This window comes from Crocuta crocuta, unplaced genomic scaffold (assembly GCF_008692635.1).
Source record: "Crocuta crocuta isolate KB4526 unplaced genomic scaffold, BGI_CrCroc_1.0 scaffold17, whole genome shotgun sequence".
Classification (NCBI taxonomy): Eukaryota; Metazoa; Chordata; class Mammalia; order Carnivora; family Hyaenidae; genus Crocuta; species Crocuta crocuta.
In genome coordinates, this window is record NW_027532041.1 from 3,881,189 (window position 1) to 3,904,095 (window position 22,907).

A 22,907-nucleotide genomic window follows, 5' to 3' on the forward strand; every position below is an offset into this window, starting at 1 on the left:
AAGCATTATTTCTTACACTTAAGGAAAAATAAAAAATTGGAGACTACCACATTTGGCTTTAGGTTGGTATTGGTGGGAAGTTTAGATGGTATACAAAAACTCATCCCTAAGAGAACTCAAGGTAGTCCATGATCATTTTCTGTGGCTCTGCCGTGGCCTGGAAAATGTCTTCGCTATTGGAAATAGTTCCTAAGTGTTCATGGGTCACGTGCGGTGAGTCCAGCTATGGACTTCCTTTCATCTCTCCTTTAATTAAAGTCTAGTAATCCATTCCTTCTGGGAAAAGGCTTAGTCTACAACAAAGGTTAGATTTTCAAAAACTGGAAAAGGGGGCCGCAATCACAGTGCAGTGTTATGAATCTTGTATAAATACCAGTCACACAAACAAACACATTTGCTGTCTTTCTACTATGGGCCTTTTTAGGGGAAAACTAGGACTGACTGTTACTTGTAAGGATGCTATAGTTTATTTTTTAGGTAGGCAATTTTAAAGGCTCTAATCCATCATTAAGAAGCTTTGGGATAAATATAAAATACTTCTACAGAATACAAACTGAGATTCTTGGGACAGTGTGGCACAAAACGGCGCTGGGGATGCAAAGGCAGGCATTCGCTTGGCTTGTAACAAATAGAAGAGCTGGATACAAAGTGAAGCAGCGTTAATGGCATGTCCCCTGCTCTGTGCTTGGCTTGAGCAGGGCCAGCTGTCCTCAGGTGCAGGGTCCTCTGCCTAGCACCTTGTCTCACCCTCAGTCCACGTGTGCTGGTCAGGGGAACCTGAGCGCCCCGTGCGGGGCTCCCTCCCCTCTGTCCTTCACGTCTGGCTCTCCTCTGCCTCCGCCTGCAGACCACACTTCAAGGAGAAAGGCCAGGCGTGCTTCCCCGTGCAGACTCTTCCCCGGCAACACTCTGCCTGAGCTTAAAGGAACAAAAGGATGGCATGGGCTGGCCTGAAGCTGGCCCTTCGGGACAGATGCAGTCATTTTGCAGCAGCAGCTAAGCTGGAGGGCTAGTTTCTGTCTTCCCCCGAGGCCATGAGGCTGGCAGAGGAGGGCGAGGCGGCGGGCGCCAGCAGCCCTTTCAGGTGCAGCTCTTCCCACTTACTCCTGTTCACCGCCACTGAGTCCAGCATGGGCTTCAGTTTCACATTGACCTTCACCAAGGCCTGAAATAAAACAAAAACACATGGAAGAGAGAAGAACCCAAGTCACTGACATGGTTTTCTAGCTTTCCCTTGTGAGGAGAATGGAAACTGGCTGCAAGACGGAAATGTGAGGGTTATTTTGGTAAACAGGAGCTATTGACAAGAAGTTAAATGTGCAGGTGATGCCGTTGTGCTACATTACTAGAGCCTGTGCAGAGAATGAAAAAATAAGACAGGGTGGCTGTGTACCACCCCCAGGGTGCCAGCCAATTAGATTATGATCCTGTTCTAAATCCGCATCAGACAAGACAGGACACAAAATATCCTGCTCACACACGTATACTAACATGTATATTGTTGCCTGCTCCAGATACCTCGAGATCTCAACAGACCATAAACTTAAAGCTTTACTAAGATACACCTACCGTTTGCTACACCACAGGGTGGGGGGCGGTGGTAGAAGGGGGGTTCTGGGTGGACTCACCTGAATAAGAAAGACCAGGTAACATCCTGAAGAAGAGAAGGTGCTCATTTTTCAAGCTAAGGACATGGGAGCTGTGCTAGATGAACAGATTGGCATGCGAACATGTATGAAGATGGATGGGAGAGAAGAGAAAAAGCAGGGAAGAGAGGGATGGGGGTGCAGCAGAGGCAAGGGAAGAGGACACACAGGCTGAGGCCTGAGGCCAACTGGCCACGAGGCCAATGAAACTCAGGATCCAGGGTCTTATTTAGGAAACTCTCCTAAATATTTTCTTTTTTTTCTTTAAACTTTTTAATGTTTTATTTATTTCTGAGAGAGAGAGAGGAGAGAGAGACAGCGTGAGCAGGGGAGGGTCAGAGAGAAAGGGAGACAGAATCTGAAAGAGGCTCCAGGCCCTGAGCTGTCAGCACAGAGCCTGACGCGGGGCTCGAACCCACAGACTGCAAGATCATGACCTGAGCCGAAGTCGGACGCTTAACCGACTGAGGCACCCAGGCACCCCCTAAATATTTTCTTTTTTACTTAATTTTGTTGTTTTTGAAAAAGAGTCCCTTACTCCCTAATAGTATAAATTTCCAGCCTCCATTGTGGAACAGAGCAATGAATAAAGCAAGGATCATGGAGCTGTGCAGGTATTAGCCCACGGAAAGGGAATGTTTCCACTTTATGCCGTGGGTCTGTGTTCTGTGGTCACAGATTATGCCCCTGGTCCTTGTAGGTGCCTTGCAGGTGTGTCCCATTCATCCCAAGGGGAACAAATCCACTGCAGTTTCAGCACACCTTCTGAACGGCCTTCTCCGGGCAGGACCTGTGGTTACGGTGTGGTTGAGAGCCAAGCCACCCAACAGAAAGAACAGCCCTTCATGTTGAGGGCGTACGTCCCTAACATGACGGCAAATCACCTGTTAGACCTGATTTATTCCCTCAAATAACCGTCACTCCAGAGAAGTAAGGGATAGGAGTTCAATGCAACTGGATATTAGTTAAGTGGGAGTTGAAGAATCTAGAAGTAATCAGGGATCCTACTGAGCTGTGAGCTTCCAACCTGGCCGAAGTGGTGACCCTCTACACTGATGTCTCTTAAACACAGCATATTCTCTCTTAAGAATGACATTTATCCCACCAACCAACATTTAATTTTAAATCAGATGTATTAGTAAAATATGAAATTATTTCATATATGAAAATAAAACATAGCAACGTAAAAACTCAGGTGGTGATCAAAATCCCCTTTAATGAAAAAAAATGCAGGTGACCGTTTTCTATCCATTGCACAATGTTTTTATTTGGACAGTAGTGTAGGGTAGCAACGAATGCCCTGGTTTTATTTAGTATAGTTTGGCACTGGCTCCTCTTCACTCTGATCGAGCCTTTTAATTAAACTGACTACTATAATTCCTATGGAAATTAGTGTTTATGTTATTTTCCTGCTACAAAAGCATTTCTCTAGAACTTATTTTTTTTTAATCCCAGGAGCACAAATTGGAATTTTTTTCTGCCTGAAATGTAATTAAAAACTCATTTGATTACTATATTTCTGGCTCTGTTTTGCTTATTAAATTCCTGTAATCAGTTTTCTTTTATGAAGCTGCTGGGAAATGATCTTAAAAGCAACACATTTTTCTCTTCCTTGGCAGGTTCCCGAGCATTTACTAAATTACATTCATAGCACCTGCCCGTGATTCGAATTACTCCACCAATTTATTCCTTAAACCATTTAAGTTTATTTGGCTTAGCCCCAAACAGAGATTTCTTTCCTTTATCTAGCTCTTTGTTCTCCCTCTTGCTTCCTTTGTGAATTAAAAAAAAACAAACAAACAAAAAAAAAAAACAACTTTTGGGGAGGGTACATATTTCTCAGAATTCTTTCTTCTTTTTGTTTCCTATTCTGTTTAATTAAACACAGAATTGCCATACTAGAATATCGTTTTCCTCTGGCAGGTGCTGGGTCTAGGTAGCAAAAATCCCATCCTGTGCCATCAGTTAGATCATTGCTCCCACTATTTAGAAGGATAGGGATATTCCGGCAAACTTCTCATCAGCAAGCGATACCTGATGAGTTCTGTGCAAATGCTCATATCTGTCTTGTTTGACTTGCCCGCCACTTAGCAAAAGAGAAAGGGGACACTTATCATCTGTCTGCTCACTCTCCATATACATGCAGAGGGACTCAAAATGTTAGGTACGTTGTGTATGTGTATGCGGTGCCCTCAGCCACGGGATGCTGAATCTCTCCTGTGGCATCCCTGCAGTGTGGCCATCACAGTGTTTAAACGTGTCCACAGGCAGTGAACTAACTACCTCCCAGGGTGTTCTGATTTTAGAATGTTGTTCCTTATATTGAACTGAAATCTATATCCCTGTAACTTCTACCTAATGGTACTTAAAGCCAGAATGTACTTGAGCAGGGTAGGACTGATGACTCATGTGCTGCTCCAAGTCTAGGTCAGGGTTGAGACTGACCTAAAAACCCAACTTGGGATGCGCCGCTTCTTATCCCTTGGGGCAACTGTATGGCTATCATGGGGGCTCCCAAACTCACATCAGCTCCACCTGGCCAACCACAGACACCTTGGGTATTTGCCTGTTCCGGGACAGCCCTGGGCATCTAGACACCCAAGTGGCTAAGGGATCCCACTTTCTTCCTGATTCCATTCACACTCCGTTGTTGTTTCCCCTTGTGACCAGCATGTAGGGTTTATTCCATATTTTATTTATGTGATAATAAGTGATACATTCACATAGTCCAATGCATACAAAGGGTATAAAAGTAAATAAATATCCCTCCATCTCCTGCCCCCAGACACTTAGTTTCTTTCCCTAGAGACAACCAAACTTAGGGTATCCATCCTTCAAAAACCGTTTTATGTGGAAGCCATATATGAAAGGCCCACAGCTAATATCATCCTCAATGGGGAAAAACTGAGAGCTATCCCTCTGAGATCAGGAACATGAGAGGGATGTCCACTCTCACCACAGTTGTCAACATACTGTTAGAAGTCCTAGCCTCAGCAATTAGACAGAAAAAATGAAATAAAAAGCATCCAAATTGGCAAAGAAGAAGTCAAACTTTCATTCTTCACAGGTGACATGACATTCTCCATGGAAAACTTGAAAGACTCCACCAAAAAATTGCTAGAACAGATACATGAATTCAACAAAGTCACAGGATATAAAATCAATGTACAGAAATCGGTTGCATGTCTATACACCAATAATGAAGCAGCAGAAAGAAAAAGCAAGGAATCAATCCCATTTACAATTGCACCAAAATCCATAAAATACCTAGGAATAAACCTAACCAAAGAGGTAAAAGATCTGTATGCTGGAAACTATAGAAATCTTATGAAAGAAATTGAAGACACAAAGAAATGGGAAAACGTTCCATGCTCATAGATTAAAAGAACAAATATTGTTAAGATGTTGATACTACCCAAAGCAATCTACACATTCATTGCAATCACTATCAAAATAACATCAGCATCATTCTCAGAACTAGAACAAACAATCCTAAAATTTATATGAAACCAGAAAATACCCCACATAGCCAAAGTAATAGTGAAGAAGAAAACCAAAATGGGAGGCATCACAATCCCAGACTTTAGCCTCTACTGCAAAGCTGTAATCATCAAGACAGTATGGTACTGGCACAAAAACAGGCACATAGATCAATGGAATAGAACAGAGAACACAGAATGGACCCACAAATATATGGCCAACTCATCTTCAACAAAGTAGGAAAGAGTATTCAATGGAAAAAAAAAAAAAAGACAGTCGCTTTAACAAATGACGCTGGGAGAACTGGACAGCAACATGCAGAAGAATGAAAGTGGGCCACTTTCTTACACCATATGCAAAAATAAACTCAAAATGGATGAAAGACCTAAATGTGAGACAGGAAACCGTCAAAATCCTACAGGAGAAAACAGGCAGCAACATTTGGCTTCAGCTGCTGCAACTTCTTACTTGACATGTCTCTGGAGGCAAGGGAAACAAATGCAAAAATGAACAATTGGGACCTCATCAAGATAAAAAGCTTCTGCACCGCAAAGGAAACAATCGACACAAGTAACTGACAGAACGGGAGAAGATATTTGCAAATGTCATATCAGATAAGGGCTAGCATCCAAAATCTATAAAGAATTTATCAAACTCAGCACCCAAAAGAAGAAATAATCCAGTGAAGAAATGGGCAGAAGACATGCAAAGACACTTTTCTAAAGAAGACAACCAAATGGCAAACAGACACATGAAAAGATGTTCAACATCACTCATCATCAGGGAAATACAAATCATCAAAACCACAGAGATACTAGTCAGTATGGCTAAAATTAACAACTCAGGAAACAACAGATGTTGGCGATTATGTGGAGAAAGGGGAACCCTGTTGCACTGTTGGTGAGAGTGCAAACTGGTACAGCCCCTCTAGAAAACAGTGTGGAAGTTCCTTTAAAAATTAAAAATAGAAATACTCTATGACCCAGCAATTATGCTACTAGGAATTTATCCAAAGAATATAAAAATGCTGCTTTGAAGGGGCACACGCACACCACAGTGGAATACTACTCGGTGATGAAAAATAATGAAATCTTGCCATTTGCAATAACATGGATGGTACTGGAGGGTATTATGCTATGTGAAATGAGTCAGGCAGTGAAACACAAGTATCATATGATTTCACTCATATGTCAAATTTGAGAAACTCAACAGATGAACATAAGGGAAGGGAAGGAACAATAAGTTACAGAAAGGGAGGCAAAACAGAAGAGACTCTTAAACACAGAGAACAAACCAAGGGTTTCTGGAGGGGGCTGGGTATGGGGGTGGGTTAAACGGGTGACGGGCATTAAGGAGGGCACTTTTCAGGATGAGCACTGGGTGTCATATGTAAGAGATGCATCACTGGGTTCTACCCCTGAAGCCAAGACTACACCGTATGTTAACTAACTTGAATGAAAAAAAAAAAAAAAAAAAAAAAACAGGAAAAGAAACTGTTTATCCAGGCACCTGGGTAGTTCAGTTAGTTAAGCATCTGACTTTTGATTTCAGCTCAAGTCAAGATCTTGCAGTTTGTGAGTTTGAGCCCTGTTGTTGGGCTCTGTGCTGACAGTGTGGGGCCTGCTTGGGATTCTTTCTGTCTCTCTCTCTCTCTCTCTGCCCTTCCCCAACGTGTACATGGGCACTCTCTCTCTTTCTCAAAATAAATAAACATTAGAAGTGAAACATTTTATGCATATGTAAGCATATATAAAAATATACACATATATACATATGCATGTGTATATAGGTATACATATGATACATTATACGTATGTATAATGCATATGTATGTATGTGTATAATTAAGCTGATTTCCCTACCATTTCAGATATTTCTTTCAGAGATGGAATGAAATCAAAACTTTGAGGAACATTATTATGATACTTGAGTGAGCCCAAGGGTACTGTGTAGAAATTAGTACCTGACGTATAGAGAGGAGTGGGACCAAATTCTAATTTTCTATTGTTATGACACTGAGTGTTTCTTCTGCAGAACTTAATCTGCTGTGAATCCCATCTCTTGTAGTTTTCCTCTGAAAAATTGTAAGTTTCATTTCTAGAAGTATGAGTTGGGCATTTCTTATATCTTCCATGACTCTTTTTATCGTGCTTGGTCTTTTCTATACCCTGTGGATATATAAAACACAATAAATGTCTTAATGTCTTTCTCTATCAATTCTGTGATCTGTATCATTTCTGAGTCTGTACGGATTGATTTTTCTCATTATTCCAAGCCAAGTTTTCTTGCTTCTTTGCATGCCTGGTAATTCTCGATTGGATATTAGGCATGGTGAATTTTATGTTGTTGGGTGATGGATTTTTATTTGCTTATTTATTTAGTTATGTTTGCATTTCTTTAACCATTTTTCAGTTTTGTTCTGGAATGCAGGTAGGTTACTTGGAAATTATTTGGTCCTTTTAGGCTTGCTTTTAAGCGTTGCTAGATAGGTCCAGAGCAGCCTTTAGTCTGGGGTTAATTTGGGTCCACTAATGAGACAATAATCTTCGGAGAACCAGACCCAGTACCTCATATATTTCAAGGTTTTTCTTTAATATTCTGGCTGGTGGGATCATGGACGATTCCCCAGCCTGTGCGGGCTCTGAGGATTATTCTACTTGCTCCTTCTGTTCTTTGCTCGGCCTCAGCAGCTTCCCCACATGCATGTAGTGAACAGCAGTGAAGACTCACAGGGGTGCTCGGCAGATCTCTGGAACGAACTCTCATGTAACTATCTCTTCTCCTGTCCTCTTCCCTGGGAACACCAGCCCCCTGGGCCTCCGCAGGCTCCTGGCTGTGTCTCCTCAACTCAGTGAGCCCGCTGGGCTCTGCCTGGGATTCCCTCCCTGTGCGGTGGCCTGGAAGCCACCTCCAGGAGTAAGTAGTAAGCTAAGACAATCGTAGGGCTCACTCCATCCGTTCCCCTCTCTCAGGAATCTCTATATTGTGCTGTATGCTGCCTGTTTCCACTGTCTGTGAACTTGGTTTCGTGGTTCCCCCCCTCACTCTATCATGGCCGGCAGTGGAAGTCTCTTGTCATTGGTTTCAAAAAGCAGCTCTGTTTTGAGGACTCTCCCATGAGCTCCCACGGAGAGTGGAAATAAGGCCTTTCATCTTTGTATCTCTAGCTCCTACCACAGTGACTCCAGGGAACAGCAGCCTTTCCTCTCTGCCCACAGAGCAGGGGCGGGAAGGGGTAAGGCCAGGACAGCTGCCAGTGGCTGAGTGTGGGGTCAGGACGTTCTGACCCGCTACAGAATCCTGCTTTAAAAACAAACCCAGAATGACCCTCTTGGGAAATGACTATAGTATTCTCTCTTATGGCCGTTATTCCTGAGGCCGTGTTTTTATCAGCTTGCCAAGCTGCAAGGAGCTAGATTCTGGCCCTGCTTTCGTCCTGCCGTCATGATCCACGTCTGCTATCATCTGGCCCAGTGTGTGCTTGTTCTTGACCACAGCCCCTTCTTACAACCCAACTGCTGGATAATGGGGCAGATGTGGGACAGGGAATAAACACAGAGAAAGCCACGTTCTTAGAAAAAGTTACTACTCGCCTCCTCTGTTGCTGGAAGTGGGGGGACATAAAGGAACACCAGCAATTTAAAACCACATTTGTCTGAGTTTGAAAATATCCAACTATGTCATTAGTACTTTTCAAAACTTTGAGAGAGTTATCTGAGCTGACTATTCATTTATTTTTTTAAAAGGTCAAAGAGATGTTTTCACTTCCTGTGGTTGAATTATATATTTTCAGAACGGGGCACTAAGACTTAGTATTTTCTACCTTCCCCCATCTCCACCTTACACAAGAGAAATAGTCAGAAATTAAGAAGTGCAATACATGGTAGAAAATAATGAATTTAAAGGATTTCTTTAATATCAACTTTTGATAAAATATAAAATTAGACTTGGAGCCCATCTCGACTATCTGAGGTAATATCCCTGTCATGAAGATATGATCACTTTACTACCATGATTATTTACTTTCTGAGTGACAATGCCAAAAAGCCCATTTGGGGTTGGTATTTTGAAATGGAAAAACACTGATGGTATGACCAGCTGGGTGTCCTCTCTGCTCAGATCTTCAACAGGAAGGGCAAGAGAGCACGCAAGTGGTGGCAGGCCCTGTGATTCTCTTGAATTCATGTGACTGGACAGTCACACGTGCAAAGAGCATCTCTGGGGAAACAAAGGAGGCTTCTCCTTAAGGTACGTGACTTCAGAAAGAAGTGGCCGATTGCGGGACCGAAGCCACACTCTTAAGTTGTTGAGCTGCTGCCTTTCGGGGTTCCCAAAGGTCAAGATTATTCATGATTTAGCCTGACACATTCCTGAATTTTGCGTGCCATGCTGCACCGCGGCAGTGGGCTAAGAATCAGGTTTGGCTTGCCAGCCTCCTACTCTTCTGTCGTGTTGCAAGGGCCAGAGGCAGTGAGCTGCTTGTCCAGAACTGAACTCATCGCCTCCTCCAAACCTTCCTTTGCCGTTCCGTTTGCTGCCTCAGAGAGCTGAGCACTATCACCTCCACCTAACTGCTCAAGATGGAGATCTATGGGATATCCATGATGTCTCCCTCTTCCCCCCATGTCCAAACTCACCGAGCCCTGTCAATCCTGCTTCCAAGTGTCTTCATGTGTCAGTCTCTTGCCATGTCTACAACCCTGGCTGAGATTACCGTCATCTTTTCAACTGCTCTAACCTGGCTGCCTGTCTCTCCCCGCCCCCCCCAACCCCATTCAATTAACTGCCCACACTGTAGCCCCAGATCCCAGCTCGCCACTCTCTACCCTGAGCCTTTCAGCGGCTCCCATTTGATATGACTGTGTTGGATGGACCCCACCTGACAAGGAGAACTATGATATTAAAAGAGAATGAAACCCAGAAGCAAAACAGAAGAGGAAAAAAAAAAAAAACATAAACAAAAAACATAAAACCCAAGGAAACGCATAATTTTGAAATGACAAAATAATCCCATCAGGTTCTCTAGAGAACCTGCAATTCACATCTTTCTATGCACTTTAACATTTTCCTGAGTAGAAAATTGTAAGTCGAACTCTACATGCTATGTTTGGCAGGGGAGTTGCCGAAGTGTTAGTCACTACATGTGAGAGCAGATGGAGCTGGCTGTGGGGTCCAGATGGGAGGCAGCAAACAGATTCCTCCTAAACCCCACTCCTTCCCTCCCCAGTTCAATGGCCTCTGAAGCTCAAGGTTGTGTAAAAATTAATTTGCATTAAATTGCTTAAGATAATGTATTAACTGCCATAGGAGGCTTCCAGCAGTTTTTAAAACTTGCTTCGAAAAACAAAGAATCAAACAATAATCATGAACACAGAAGCAAGCCAGCCAGGACTGCTTTGAATACATGTTTTTAAACCTTCACATTAAAGATACCAGCTTTAAAATAAATCTTTAGTGTGTAATTTGCTAAAGTCAGAAAGTTAATAACAATCATTTACATATGTTTTGCACCTAACTATGCCAGGCACTGTGTCCTCCTGGGTTCTTCCCAGGCTAGAAGGCAACAGATTTCAAGGGACTCTAGCCTTATGACTTCTGCCCCATTTGGGGACAGAGTCATTTACTCTGCCAGGTCTGTGTTATCTCTACCAGAGACTGCTAGTGGCCATCCCAGTATGCATTTCAGCCTTCCCTGAGCCTAGGAATGGCCGGGGAAGTGTAAGCTGAATGCAAGAGGAAGAGTTTCTGAGAAAATTCTTATACGGGGTTTTATTCAGCTGGAAGGTACATCCTTTTGTTCTTGGTCCTGTCTACCTTTTTTTTTTTTTAATATTCTTATTTATTTCTAGGGGAGAGAGAGAGACAGCGTGAGCAGGGGAGGGTCAGAGAGAAAGGGAGACGCAGACTCCAAAACAGGCTCCAGGCTCTGAGCTGGCAGTCAGCACAGAGCCCGACGCGGGGCTCGAACCCACGAACCGTGAGATCATGACCTAAGCGAAAGTCAGGACGCTTAACCGACTAAGCCACCCAGGCGCCCTGGTCCTGTCTCCTTCTTGATCCTGGAATATTAACATGATGGCTGGAGCGATAGTGGCCACCTTGTAACTATGAGGCATCCTTGAGTATGGCAGCCGTGTGCTAAGGAAAGATAAACAGGGACTGGGTCCCTGATGGCTGTGGAACTACTATATTGTGGCAGTATAGAGTGGAGTTGTCTGGATTCTTTTGAATCAGAGATAAAAAAGAAATTTCTATTTTGTTTGAAATTTCTATTTTGTTTAAACTATTGTGGTTTCAGATCTCTGTTACTAGTAGCTACATGCAATTCCTAATTGAGAGAACTGATGTCATGTTGTAGGTCTCTATTTTCTGTCAAACTGTGGAGGTGTCAGAGAATTCTAGGCATCTTGATACTTGACCAAGTTGATCCCTGCATCGGGGAGTTATGAGTTAACTTTTTATGGCAGTGAACTGTAAGAGACAGCAGAGGTTCTACATTGTCCCTTCACCCTTCCTCTGATAATGGAATCCATTCCATGTGCTCTGAGTAATCACTTAATTCAGGCCTGACCAACAAGAATGTCCCAGTGATTGGTTTACAAATGGGGCTGTGGCCCAGGCCAAGGCAATCAGAGCTCTCTCTAGGTTTTTACCTGGAACTACTGGAAGTGAGGTTTTCCTTTTTCTTTTCCTTTTTCTCTTGGTTGATAATACCTATAACAAACATGTGACCTTAGAGCTACCAACATGTGTGAGGACAGCCAGGTTGAGAATGAAGCCAAAACAGACGTAGGAGGCAGAGAAAAGGGGACGTGTCTTATGGTATCCTTTGAATCTCCTGGCCCCAGCTCTATGTCACCCAGACAACTGTGCTTCTGAACTCCCCTGTTACTTGAGCCAATCAATTTCCTTTTCTGCTCAGACTAATTTGAGTGAGTTTCTGAGCTCCAAATGATCTACTGTTGTCACTTACTTTTCTCTGTCACCCCCAGAAACCCGAGGGTTGAGATTGAAACCCTGAGACTGAATACCTGAGATTGAAACCCTCCATCAAACTTTGAACTGGTGGCTGGCATAAGGAAGTCTCAGCTTCCTCAGCACACAAAGTTGCTGCTGACACTCACTGGGCAGCACTCTGTACCCAAATTAATGAGGGTCAGAGAGCAGCTAGCAGTTACGTCCATTCTCTTTGAACCCCCAGAGTCTGCCAAACAGACTCTTTAAAAGGTTGCTCATTCTTAGCCTGCCATGTTATGGGGACTCAGCAAATGCTAACAGTGGATGCCAACTCTCGCTGGTGGCAGTCAGCAGGCCTATGGAGTTTCAGCTTCCAAGGAAGAAATACTCTAAGGAATTGGGAGGCGGCATCCAGGCAGCCTGGATTTTCCCTGTGGACTAGGTGAGCTCTGATAGAAAGGACAAACAGCAACTAGCTGTTACTTCCTCCTTGATGGAAGTTCACTATTACTTCATGTTTGGCATGTTGGGTGAGATGCTCTTTCCATTCGGGAGAACTATTTTTCTATATACGTGATACCTGCTCTGTAGCTCTGTTACTATTCAGCAGTAACAGATTGGCTGTGTCCAAATCTGCAGATGCCAAAAAATACAGTCAGATCTTTCTGAACACTTTTTAGTGATATTTGAGATCTTAAAACCTAAATAACGTGAGGCAGTTACCCAAATAGCAGTAAAGACGATAGAGCCACAGAGGTAATGCTTAGTATGCGGGCACGTGAGCTCGTTAGAATCCAATGTAAGAATAATTCAGATCTGTAATCAGAATCCTGAGGGCACAGTCTGGCCAAGTGATAACACTGATGTTTGTAGCATTGACGTCTAATACCCTGAAAGCTAATTACAGTACTAGTAATAACTTAGAAGGCAATCCTTTTCTTTCCAATGTGTGGAGCAGGTACCTATAAAAATGACAAAGCAAAAATGCGTGACAGCAATTTTCTCTCTTCTTCCTTTTTCCATTGTTTCCTTCTTGACCTCTCAGGTTGCATGTTTTGTTTATTTTACTTATATGCTCAAGGGATTTCTTTTTGGAAAATGATATTTACAAATGACATTAACATTCTGAATTAATGAGGCAGGAATTTTAGTCTCGTTGGACTAACAGCATTGTTATTTCCATTATACAGGGCAAGAGTCTTAAACGTCTACAGGGCCAGGCCAGGACCGTTAATGAGAGAAATGGGCTGCAAGGGACAGTAGGACTGGGCAGGTCTATGGCAAACGGGACCTTTTACAATTTTAAAAACAGCACTCAACTGAATGAAACATGTCTGCGGGCTGAATCGATTCTGGGCGCTGCCCGCTGCCTGCTGGGATAGGCAGTAGAACCCATCCCAGCCAGAGGAACAAACTCCTGAGTACGGAATGTGTCCCTTGCTCTCGGTTCCACACGAGGACCCCCTCCCCCAGGCGTGAGCTGATGAAACATCACAACAGTGTTGTGAGGCTGGTGTTGTGGATCCTGTTTTGACAGATGAGGAACCTTAGACTGGGGAAATTAAGTTGAAGGAGCCAAAGCATACATGGTGAAAATACAGCAGAGCTGGGATGTCAGAGGAGGTCTGCCCGAGCACAAAGACCATGGGATCTTCCCACGAGGGACCGCAGTGGAATGCAGGTAATGACAAGAGTCTCTCTCCCCTAACTGCTGTGTCAGGAGAGTGGAGTGGCCCTTGTTCCGGTGTTCAGGAACTGTCTCGGGCCGAATTCACAGGAGGGAGGCAACCTCACTAGGGAATGAAGAAACCCCACTTCCCAAACATTAGGTGTAGACATGAATCTTTTATCTGCGACTCATCTACTCTGCCCTGCCCTGGGAAAATAAGACAAAGGTTTTAAGTAGTAAATAACAGGCAGGCTCAAAGACAGCTTGCGTGAATGGGAGCAAGGAGAGCCTGTCTCTCCTGTTATAATGAGCCCCTCTAGGATACTGTCCTAGGTTATCCTGTTGGTTGCGTTTTCAGAGCATACCGGTAGCTAATCAATCATGTTCACTGTGTAGCAACATCTGACTTGGAAGGAATGGCTGCTGACCCAGAAGCCACAGCCTTTGATGAATGGGGCTTCATAGAAGAGGGTGGTTGGAACGTGTAACTAAAACACAGCCACATGGTAACAATCCACCTCTCCAGGCACCAGAATGTTTTCCAGTAAATCCATGCCACCTGAGATTTTATCGAAATATATAAAATCTATTATTTTTTGCCAAGTTCAATGTGTAAGAAAGACCATTTAAACATTTTTAGTTGGTTGTGTATATTTCTCATGTACCTTGAGTCCTAGGGTTCTCCAAACATAATGGATGGGGTGCCTGTGTGGGAGAGGGTTGTACAAATCTGGAATTGCAATTCCATGCCCTTGGTGTGAATGGTGTTCTGAGAAAGGTAGTATGGGGCCTTTAAGAATGGATTCTAGAATACTCTATTACCATTCGCTCTTCTATTTTTTAGCTTATTTTTGAGAGTCTCAAGAGAGTCAAAACAATAATTATCGGTACCAATGAACTGCTTAGTGAGCACCATGCAAATGAATTTGGAACATTTCTTAGGAGGCTTTAAAGGTAGCTCTTGTGCCTGGTACCCATAGACTCAGGTTTGAGACCAGAAGGAGCTCTCAAAGCCTGTGCACCCCAGTGTCCCAGATCTACAAAGGACCAGATCCACAGCATCTGTGAGAAATGAAAGATCCTTAGAATAAAAATCCTCTATTACTTTGGTGGTTTCTCTCCATATAGTAAGAGAATTTTTCTTAATTTTATAAGATAATAAAGAAAGTGAGATTTTTGGAGAGAAAGAATAGGAAGACAAGAAAAGGAATATTTTACACACACCACTGAGTATATGAGGAGGGTGGTGTTTCACTAGCTGCCTTCTCTCTGTCCAAAGAAAGAGGCCAGTCTGTGCACTTGAAGACCTGGTTGAGGGCACATTACTTTGGCACTTCTTTAATTACATTGCTAAGTTTCCCAAAAGCTAAGATATGGGAAAGGTTTCTATGTGTGGGGACAGCAGGACCAAAGCTCTGAATATTTTTTTTAATTTCTTTTTTTTAATGTTTATTTATTTTTTGAGACAAAGAGAGATAGAGCTTGAGGCTGGGAGGGGCAGAGAGAGAGGGAGACACAGAATCGGAAACAGGCTCCAGGCTCCAAGCTGTCAGCACAGAGCCCAACGAGGGGCTCGAACCCCCGAGCTGTGAGATCATGACCTGAGCCAAAGTCGGATGCTTAACCGACTGAGCCACCCAGGCACCGCACCCTGAATATTTTTCATTACATTATTAAGGTACAGTTTAAGGATGGGAACATTAGGATTTTATGAATAGAAACTTCCAAATGGACAACAATTTTCTATCTTTTCAATGTTGGTGAATTTTACAGTAATTTACCTTTCAGACATTGAGTATTTAAAATTAAATAAGCATCTGAGGGACACCTGGGTGGCTCAGTCAGTTGAGTGCCCTATTTCGGCTCAGGTTATGATCTCCATGGTTCATGGGTTTGAGCCCTGCATCCGGCTCTGTGCTGCCAGCTCAGAGCCTGGAGCCTGCTTCAGATTCTGTGTCTCCTTCTCTCTCTGCCCCTCCCCGTCTCATGCTTTGTCTTTGTCTCTGTCTCTCTCTCTAAAAAATAACATTAAAGAAATTAAATTAAATTAAATTAAATTATATAAGCATCCGAATAAAACAACAAACTAGATTTGTTTTTGAACAAAATTTGAAAGCTTCTATGGAAAGATAACCAACAATACTTAGAAAATACTGAAAGATTAATGCTGAAGGTGAAACTAGGCTTATCATTAAAATATATTATAAGAGATATTAATTAAAGTAGTGTGATTAGGTGACAGATTGATAGAACAGAATAGAAAGACTAAGAATAGAATTAAATTTAAAGAAACTTAGAATATGATAGAGGTGACCTTTTACTTTTATTTATTTTTATGTTTTTGTTTATTTTTGAGACAAACAGAAAGCATGAGCAGGGGAGGGGCAGAAAGAGAGAGAGATAGGAACCACACTGACAGCAGAGAACCCAATACGGGGCTCGAACTCTTGAGTGGTGAGATCATAACCTAAGCCAAAGTCAGAGACTTAGCTGACTGAGCCACCCAGGAGCCCTTAGGTGAACCTTTTAAATCCTAAGGAACACATGGAGGAGGACACTTGTGGGGATGAGCACTGAGTGTTATGTGGAAACTAATTTGACAATAAACTATTAAAAAAAAAAATAAAATAAATCCTAAGGAACAAAACTAGTCAAAGCTGATGGGAAAACTGGGGAGCCGTCTGAAAATTTAAAGTTGGATTCTGACCTCAAATTTACATCCAACAAAATGAAGTATAACTGGATGAATCAGAGATACAAATATATATAAAGGAAACATACATAAAATACTAAAAGATGGCTGGCCCAAGAAAATTTTTTAAATTTTATCATTTTGCAACAAGAAAATAATGCCATGTATGACATAAAATCCAGAAGCCATAAAAGATTCATTAATTTGACTACATAAAATCAATCCATTTCTTTATCGCATAAACAAAGTGAAAAGGTAAATGACAACCCAGAGAGAATATTTGCCACTTTGGCTACAAATAAAGGTCTATTTCTTTAATATATAGTGAGCCCCTACGAATGAAAAAGAAATGACCGTCAGCCTACTAGAAAACTGGGCAAAAATATGAAGAGATTACAGAAAAAATATAAATGGCTCCTAAGTAAATGAGTCTATACTAAAGATATGACCAGACTCATTTATGATATGGAAAATGCAGATAAAAGCTATGATGAGATAGATTTACACTATCAAATTAGCAAAATTCCAGAAGTTTGAAAACACAGTGTATTGGTAAGGGTATGGAGAGAGAGGCACCTCACAAATTGCTGGTGAGAATATAAATCGGTTCATTCACCCTCCACAGAGGGAAAGTTGGCAATATCTATCAAAATTTCAAATGCCCGTATACCAAATGGGCAGTAATTCTACTTTTGAGTATGTATCCTACAAATAAAGTGTGAAAATGATGCATTTACAAGGATATTTATCGCACACTGGGTCCATTGCAAACTATTAGAAATGACATCAGTGTCCTTAAATAATTAAATAATTATTGTCTACATATTTTATTCTCCATCTTTAAAACCTAATACCTTGTGGCCATCAAAAAGATGGAGGCAGTTGCTATAGGGGCACTGAAAAGGAAAATCTCAAAAATAAAGTGTGAAAAATGAGATATGGAGCAAGATATACTTATGCTCACATATATGTGCACATGCATATATACACATGTACACACACATATATACATATACTGTATTAGGAAACACAGTATATGAGCATTACGTACAAAAACAGTGTAAAACCCGCTGTAATTTCGCTTTTCAATAGATTGTCTTTAGATACATATACGGGAAGGTTGGTTAAAGATGGTGACCCTGTGGGAGGTGACTGGGGGCAGGAGTGTGAGGAAGGATGACTTTTCTCTAATCCTTCTCTGCCTTTTGAAGTCTGTTCACCAAATGTGTATAAACTATTTGGTAGTAAACTATTTTATTTAAAAATTTTATCATGGGGGCGCCTGGGTGGCTTAGTCGGTTAAGAGTCCGACTTTCGCTTAGGTCANCAACCTTTGATCATGTGTTAGAACTATTAAATAACAAGTAATCGACCTGATTGTTAACCGTGAAAGAAGGCTTGCAAGTACAAGGATAAAGAAGAGAAATGCTTAGTACATGAAGGTCAAAATAAGTCAGTGTTTCGCCACCATACTTCAAAAATTATTTCGGTACCTTAGTTGTACGTCATGATAGTGTCATGTATGTATTATGTGATAGTGTGATAAGCCCCTCCCCCACCCCACTCACCAGTCCACACCATAGATAAGGGCCGACTACCTCATTGATCCCAAACATTTCCTCTGAGAAGCGATCAATGGCCCCTGCCTGGCCATTAAATAGATTTTGAAAAGCTCTTCAATCCGTATCAGTCCCATATCCTTATTTAGTTGCTCAAATTTGCCCTCAGCTGGGAATTGTCCAGGCAACCATGATTCTGTTGTGTTCGCCACTCATTTGAAGGGCCCCATCCATCATCATTTCTAAGCCTTTTCTGATGCAATGTAGCTTGTTCTTTGTCTTTCTTAAAAACTGAATGGCTGTTAAATTATCCATTTATCTTCCTTCAGATTTTCTGTTCAGTTTCTCAGGCCCTCTCAGGGCTGTCTTTTCTACCTTGTTTGCTGACTTTTCATCCCATTTGCCCCGTTCTCCCAGGCATCTTGCTTCACCGTGTTGTCCCTCCGAACAAACTCCCTGGTTTGGTGTGCTTTCTGCTTGTTTGAAATCTGCATCACTGCTCAGGTAGACTTCCTTTTCAACTTTTGCCCCTTCAGGATGGCTTTGAGAACTCTGAGATAAGGTTTCAAGTTTTCCCTTTCAAGCAGGGTGTATTGGACAAACCATAACTGAAGGGCAAAGATCTCGGGGTCCCAAGCCAGCTATGCCCCTGTTAAGTTGGGTCACGAGGGACCTTTCAGGGTTTCGCTTTCCCAGCCTGCAGATTATTTGCAAGCCCACTTCCAGTCAAGTATCTTCGTATCACACCAGCATCTTGTTTCTGTGTGAGTAAGGTGACCCACTAAGGACGTGAGGTTTGTGTAATGTTCAGGCCTGCACATGCACTCTCTCAGGGGCAGCGGGAGCCCAGATTTGGAAGCAGAGTCTAAGCTCTGTCACTTAATATCTGTGTCTTCTCTCCAGCCTCAGCTTTCACATCTGAAAAGGGGACAATAGTAATATCTGGCTTGATATAGCTAAGAGGATTAAATCAGATAATGGCTGGGAAAGTCTGGTGCCTGGAACACAGGAAGCACTCAAGAAAGTTGCTATGGACTCACTACAACTTAGTGAGCTAGGCAGTTTGGCTGTCCAAATTTACAACACAGGCCACTGAAGCTTAGAGGTGATATTAACGGTAGTAACAACATATGGGGTGCTTTAACGTTTGATGTTTACTCTTCCCAAAGCATTTCCACGTGCCTCAGCTCCCTTGGTTCTGACTCTGGGAAAGGTTGATGTTAACTATCATCAATTCCCTTTGCTCCAAGAACAGAGTCACTGTGCAAGGCCAAAGATGTTTCAAAAGTAGCAGAGTGGAGTTACTTTCAGTCAAACTCACAAGACTGTGGTGATCACCATAAAAAGAAGTCTGAGGGCAGCAAGCTTTAGGTTTTATGAGTGTAGAAGGCAGATTTGAAAGAAGATGGTTATAAAAACACTCAGCCTCTCCTGCCCCCTCTTAGGTCTCATTTCTGTTTCCCTCTGTCTCTCACTTCTCTGTAGGTCTCTGTTGCTCTCTTTCTCCTTTCCTATTTAGTTTCTGGCTGTTCAGAGCATCTGTAGCACTAAGATTATAGACGACATATTAAGTCAAGGGCTTAGAGATTTTCTCTTCCTTTTCCATTATTTTATGGTTCTATAGTTTATCCCTCCCTTTACTTGTAGGAGGCAGTGGTTCATATGCTGAAACTCCCCCTAATTCACTGGGGCGACTGTGAACAGCAAGTATAACCTCCCTAGTTTCTCAGCCGTGAAATAAAGACAGAAATGCTAACTCCTGCCACAGGGCAACTCCGGAATGGTGGGTTATTTCAGGGCACGCTGAAAGCACCAGATGCGGAGGGAACACAAGATCTTCCTAGCGGAACCCTCTCTCCCATTTCCTGTACCCTGGCTGTGTTGCTCAGGCCATCTCGTGGGGGCTCCAAGCAGCTGAGTGACAGCTTGCAGAGGGCAGAGGTGGGTGGCACTTAGTGTGCACTGGGCACTGCTGCTGAGTAACAGAGACAATGAATGCAAATAAGTATAATGTGCTAATAAAGGAAAAGGCAAAGGGTCCCTAGGCCTGGAGTATCTACCTCCTGGGAGCAAAGAGGTTTACCAGGAGTCTGTCATCGGAGCAGATTCCTAAAGTAACAGTAGGGTTTGCCGAGGGAGGAGACGGAAAGGTAGGTGTGGCAGTGATAGTTGTGCGAGCAAAGGCACAGGGTGTGAGCATGCATGCAGGTGTGTGTATGCGTGCATGCGAGTGCGTGTGTAACGTCAGTGGAGAAGCACTTTGGGAAATGGCTGGTGACCAGTTACATCCAGAGCAGAGGGTACGGAGGAAGGAGGGAGAGGTGAGCACAGGAAAGTCAAATGTGTCAGCTTAGACTTTTTCTTCCAGGGATGGGGAGGGAGGGTCTGAAGGGCCAACAACCAAAGTTGCTTTAGGAAGGTAACGCTAGTGTTTATTTGGAGGATTGGACAGAGGGGGTGAAACCGGAGATGGGCTGCTGAGCCTGACAAGGTCTGAGTGGAGGCAGCTGGCAGTGGGGACAGTCAGGAGGGCCCTTCCAGTAGAGGGTCCAGAGGGGGGAGAAACATCATGATGCGGCAACTAGAAAATAATAACCAGCATTTGGTCTTGTTTTATAACACATTTCTCATCTTTTTGAGATACTAGGTTTTTGGCCATTGGCTTTCTTATTGTACTTACTGTGTATGCTGAATTCCTTTTTGCCTTCATGGTTTGTTTTTTTTTTAATTTTTAATGTTTTTATTTATTTGTGAGAGAGAGAGAAGAGACAGAGAGAGTGTAAGCAGGGAGGGTCAGAGAGAGAGATAGAGAATCTGAAGCAGGCTCCAGGCTCTGAGCCAACTGTCAGCACAGAGCCCGACGTGGGGCTCGAACCCACGAACTGTGAGATCATGACCTGAGCCAAAGTCGGACGCTTAACCGACTGAGCCACCCAGGTGCCCTGCCTTCATGTTTTTTGACTTGTTTCCATTCCTTCTTAGTGGAGCCCTTCCTGAAACATACTGTGGTCCTTATCTGTTTGTGTACTTAAGTGCAAAGCACTGAGAGACCATCCAAGGTGGCGCACCCAGTTGGGAGGAGAGGCGGGAGAGGCTGTCACTGGCTGGTGGTTTTCGTTTGAAGGGCATCCTGTGGGGAGTTGACTCTTTCACTGAGAGCAACCCAAGTGCAAGTACATGAGGATCTTTTCTCTGAGGCCGCCATTTCCCTAGGTGGAATCTCACTTTTCTGCTTCTGGGCATGTCTGGCTGCTGGTGTCCAGGGTAGGAGGGGACACGAGGGTCCAGCCAGGCATTCCATAGACTTTTTAAAAAATGTTTTATTTATTTATTTTTTTTTTGAGAGAGAGATAGAGACAGCATGAGCAGGGGAGGGTCAGAGAGAGGGAGTCACAGAATCCGAAGACAGGCTCCAGGCTCTGAGATGGCTGTCTGCACAGAGCCCGACGCGGGGCTCGAACCCACAAACCGTGAGATCATGACCAAGCCGAAGTCGGACACTTAACTGACTGAGCCACCCAGGCACCCCCATTCCATAGACTTTTAATTTGAGCCACGGATTCTCCTAATGAGTACTCTGTGGGAAGAGCTCTCTGGCCTCTTGGTTTGACAGCGGTTGCATGGGTGGTTTACCAGCTGTGAAGGTGGTGAGAGGTTCCTGTGACTCCATTTGTCAACTTCTAACCTTTCCGCTTTCTTCCAGGCTCATGCCTCAGCCTCGCTGCTGTGGATCTGATCGTACCTCCTAAAAGATATGCTGGTCCCTGGATATGTGACCTTTTTGGAAATAAAGACTTCACAGGTAGAATCAAGTTAAGATGAAGTCATATAGGATTGGATGAGCTCTAAATCCAGTGGCTGGTGTCCTTATATGAAGGTCATGTGAAGACACAGGGACAGAGACACAGGGGAGAATGTCACGTGACAACAGAGGCAGACATTGGAGTGATGCATTCAGAAGCCAAGGAATGCCAAGGACTTCTGGCAACCACCAGGAGCTAGGAGAGAGGCATGGAACAGACTCTCTCTCAGAGCCTCCAGAAGGAATCAACCCTGCCACACAATGATTTCGGACTTCTCATCTCCAGGACTGTAAGACTTCTATTGCTGGAAGCCACCCAGTTTGTTATACTTTTGTTAGACAACCCTAGGAAACTAATATACCCTTTCTTGGCTTTAGTTGGCACCTCTGAGTCCTGAGCCTCTCAGGAGCTCGTTCTGGAAGACAGGTCGGCTCACTTCTGTCTGCAGACATTCGGGGATGTTACTCCCTTTCCAGCCTCACATTCTGTTGTCCTTGGGAGTTTGTTTTTGTTTTTTTTTTTTTTAAAGAAATACAACTTCACTCTTTCTAATCACACTTACTAGTATTAAATAAGTCAATAAAATATTGAACAAAGGTGCTCATTTCAAAATTTTCTCTTTTAGCAAAAAGAAAAATAATTAGGTAATGGCTGAATAAATTATGACAAGTCAACTGATTGGAATACTAGGCTGCTCTTTCAAAGGATGACATGAAAATTATGGTAGGACTGTGGAAACATGTTAGAACCTTCCGTTAAGTGACCAAAGCAGAATACTCTAGTATTTCTGGGTAAATTTGTGTTAATGTGTGGAAAATAGCATAAAGGGGCATCATGGGAAGAAAAGAGTGTAAGGTCCTTATTTCTACTAATAATCTGCTCTTGACGATTCAAGTATTCTGTAAGGCGAAATATTTTCTCTCCTGTGTTCCTTATTTCCTCCCGAGTTTTTCACTACCAGAGTTCTCACTTATAAGTTCTACTTATGTGAACAGTCCATTCAAGGAAATCTAAGGTGTTTTCTATCATGTTCCTCAAAAGTTTTTTGCCCTCTTCTCATTACCCGAGGATGTTTATATCTTTAAAAAAGTTCCTCTATTA

General features: G+C 43.0%; 2 protein-coding genes across 6 annotated transcripts in view; one reads left to right on the forward strand and one right to left on the reverse strand.

The window, feature by feature from the left end:
- The window catches only part of LOC144241690 (uncharacterized), a 39,960-nt gene extending 17,609 nt beyond the window's left edge, over positions 1-22,351 (forward strand). For 2 of the 5 annotated variants that reach the window (XM_077776265.1, XM_077776266.1), the window contains one exon: positions 21,707-22,351. In XM_077776265.1, the coding sequence (XP_077632391.1) occupies positions 21,707-21,825 (119 nt within the window). In that variant the 3' untranslated portion in view covers positions 21,826-22,351. The other 3 variants (XM_077776268.1, XM_077776264.1, XR_013338158.1) reach the window with 2 other exon arrangements.
- The window catches only part of PDE11A (phosphodiesterase 11A), a 367,374-nt gene continuing 344,510 nt past the window's right edge, over positions 44-22,907 (reverse strand). Inside the window, exon 20 of the mRNA XM_077776263.1 lies at positions 44-1,165. Within this exon, the coding sequence (XP_077632389.1) occupies positions 1,010-1,165 (156 nt within the window). The 3' untranslated portion in view covers positions 44-1,009. The remainder of the gene's footprint in view (positions 1,166-22,907) is intronic.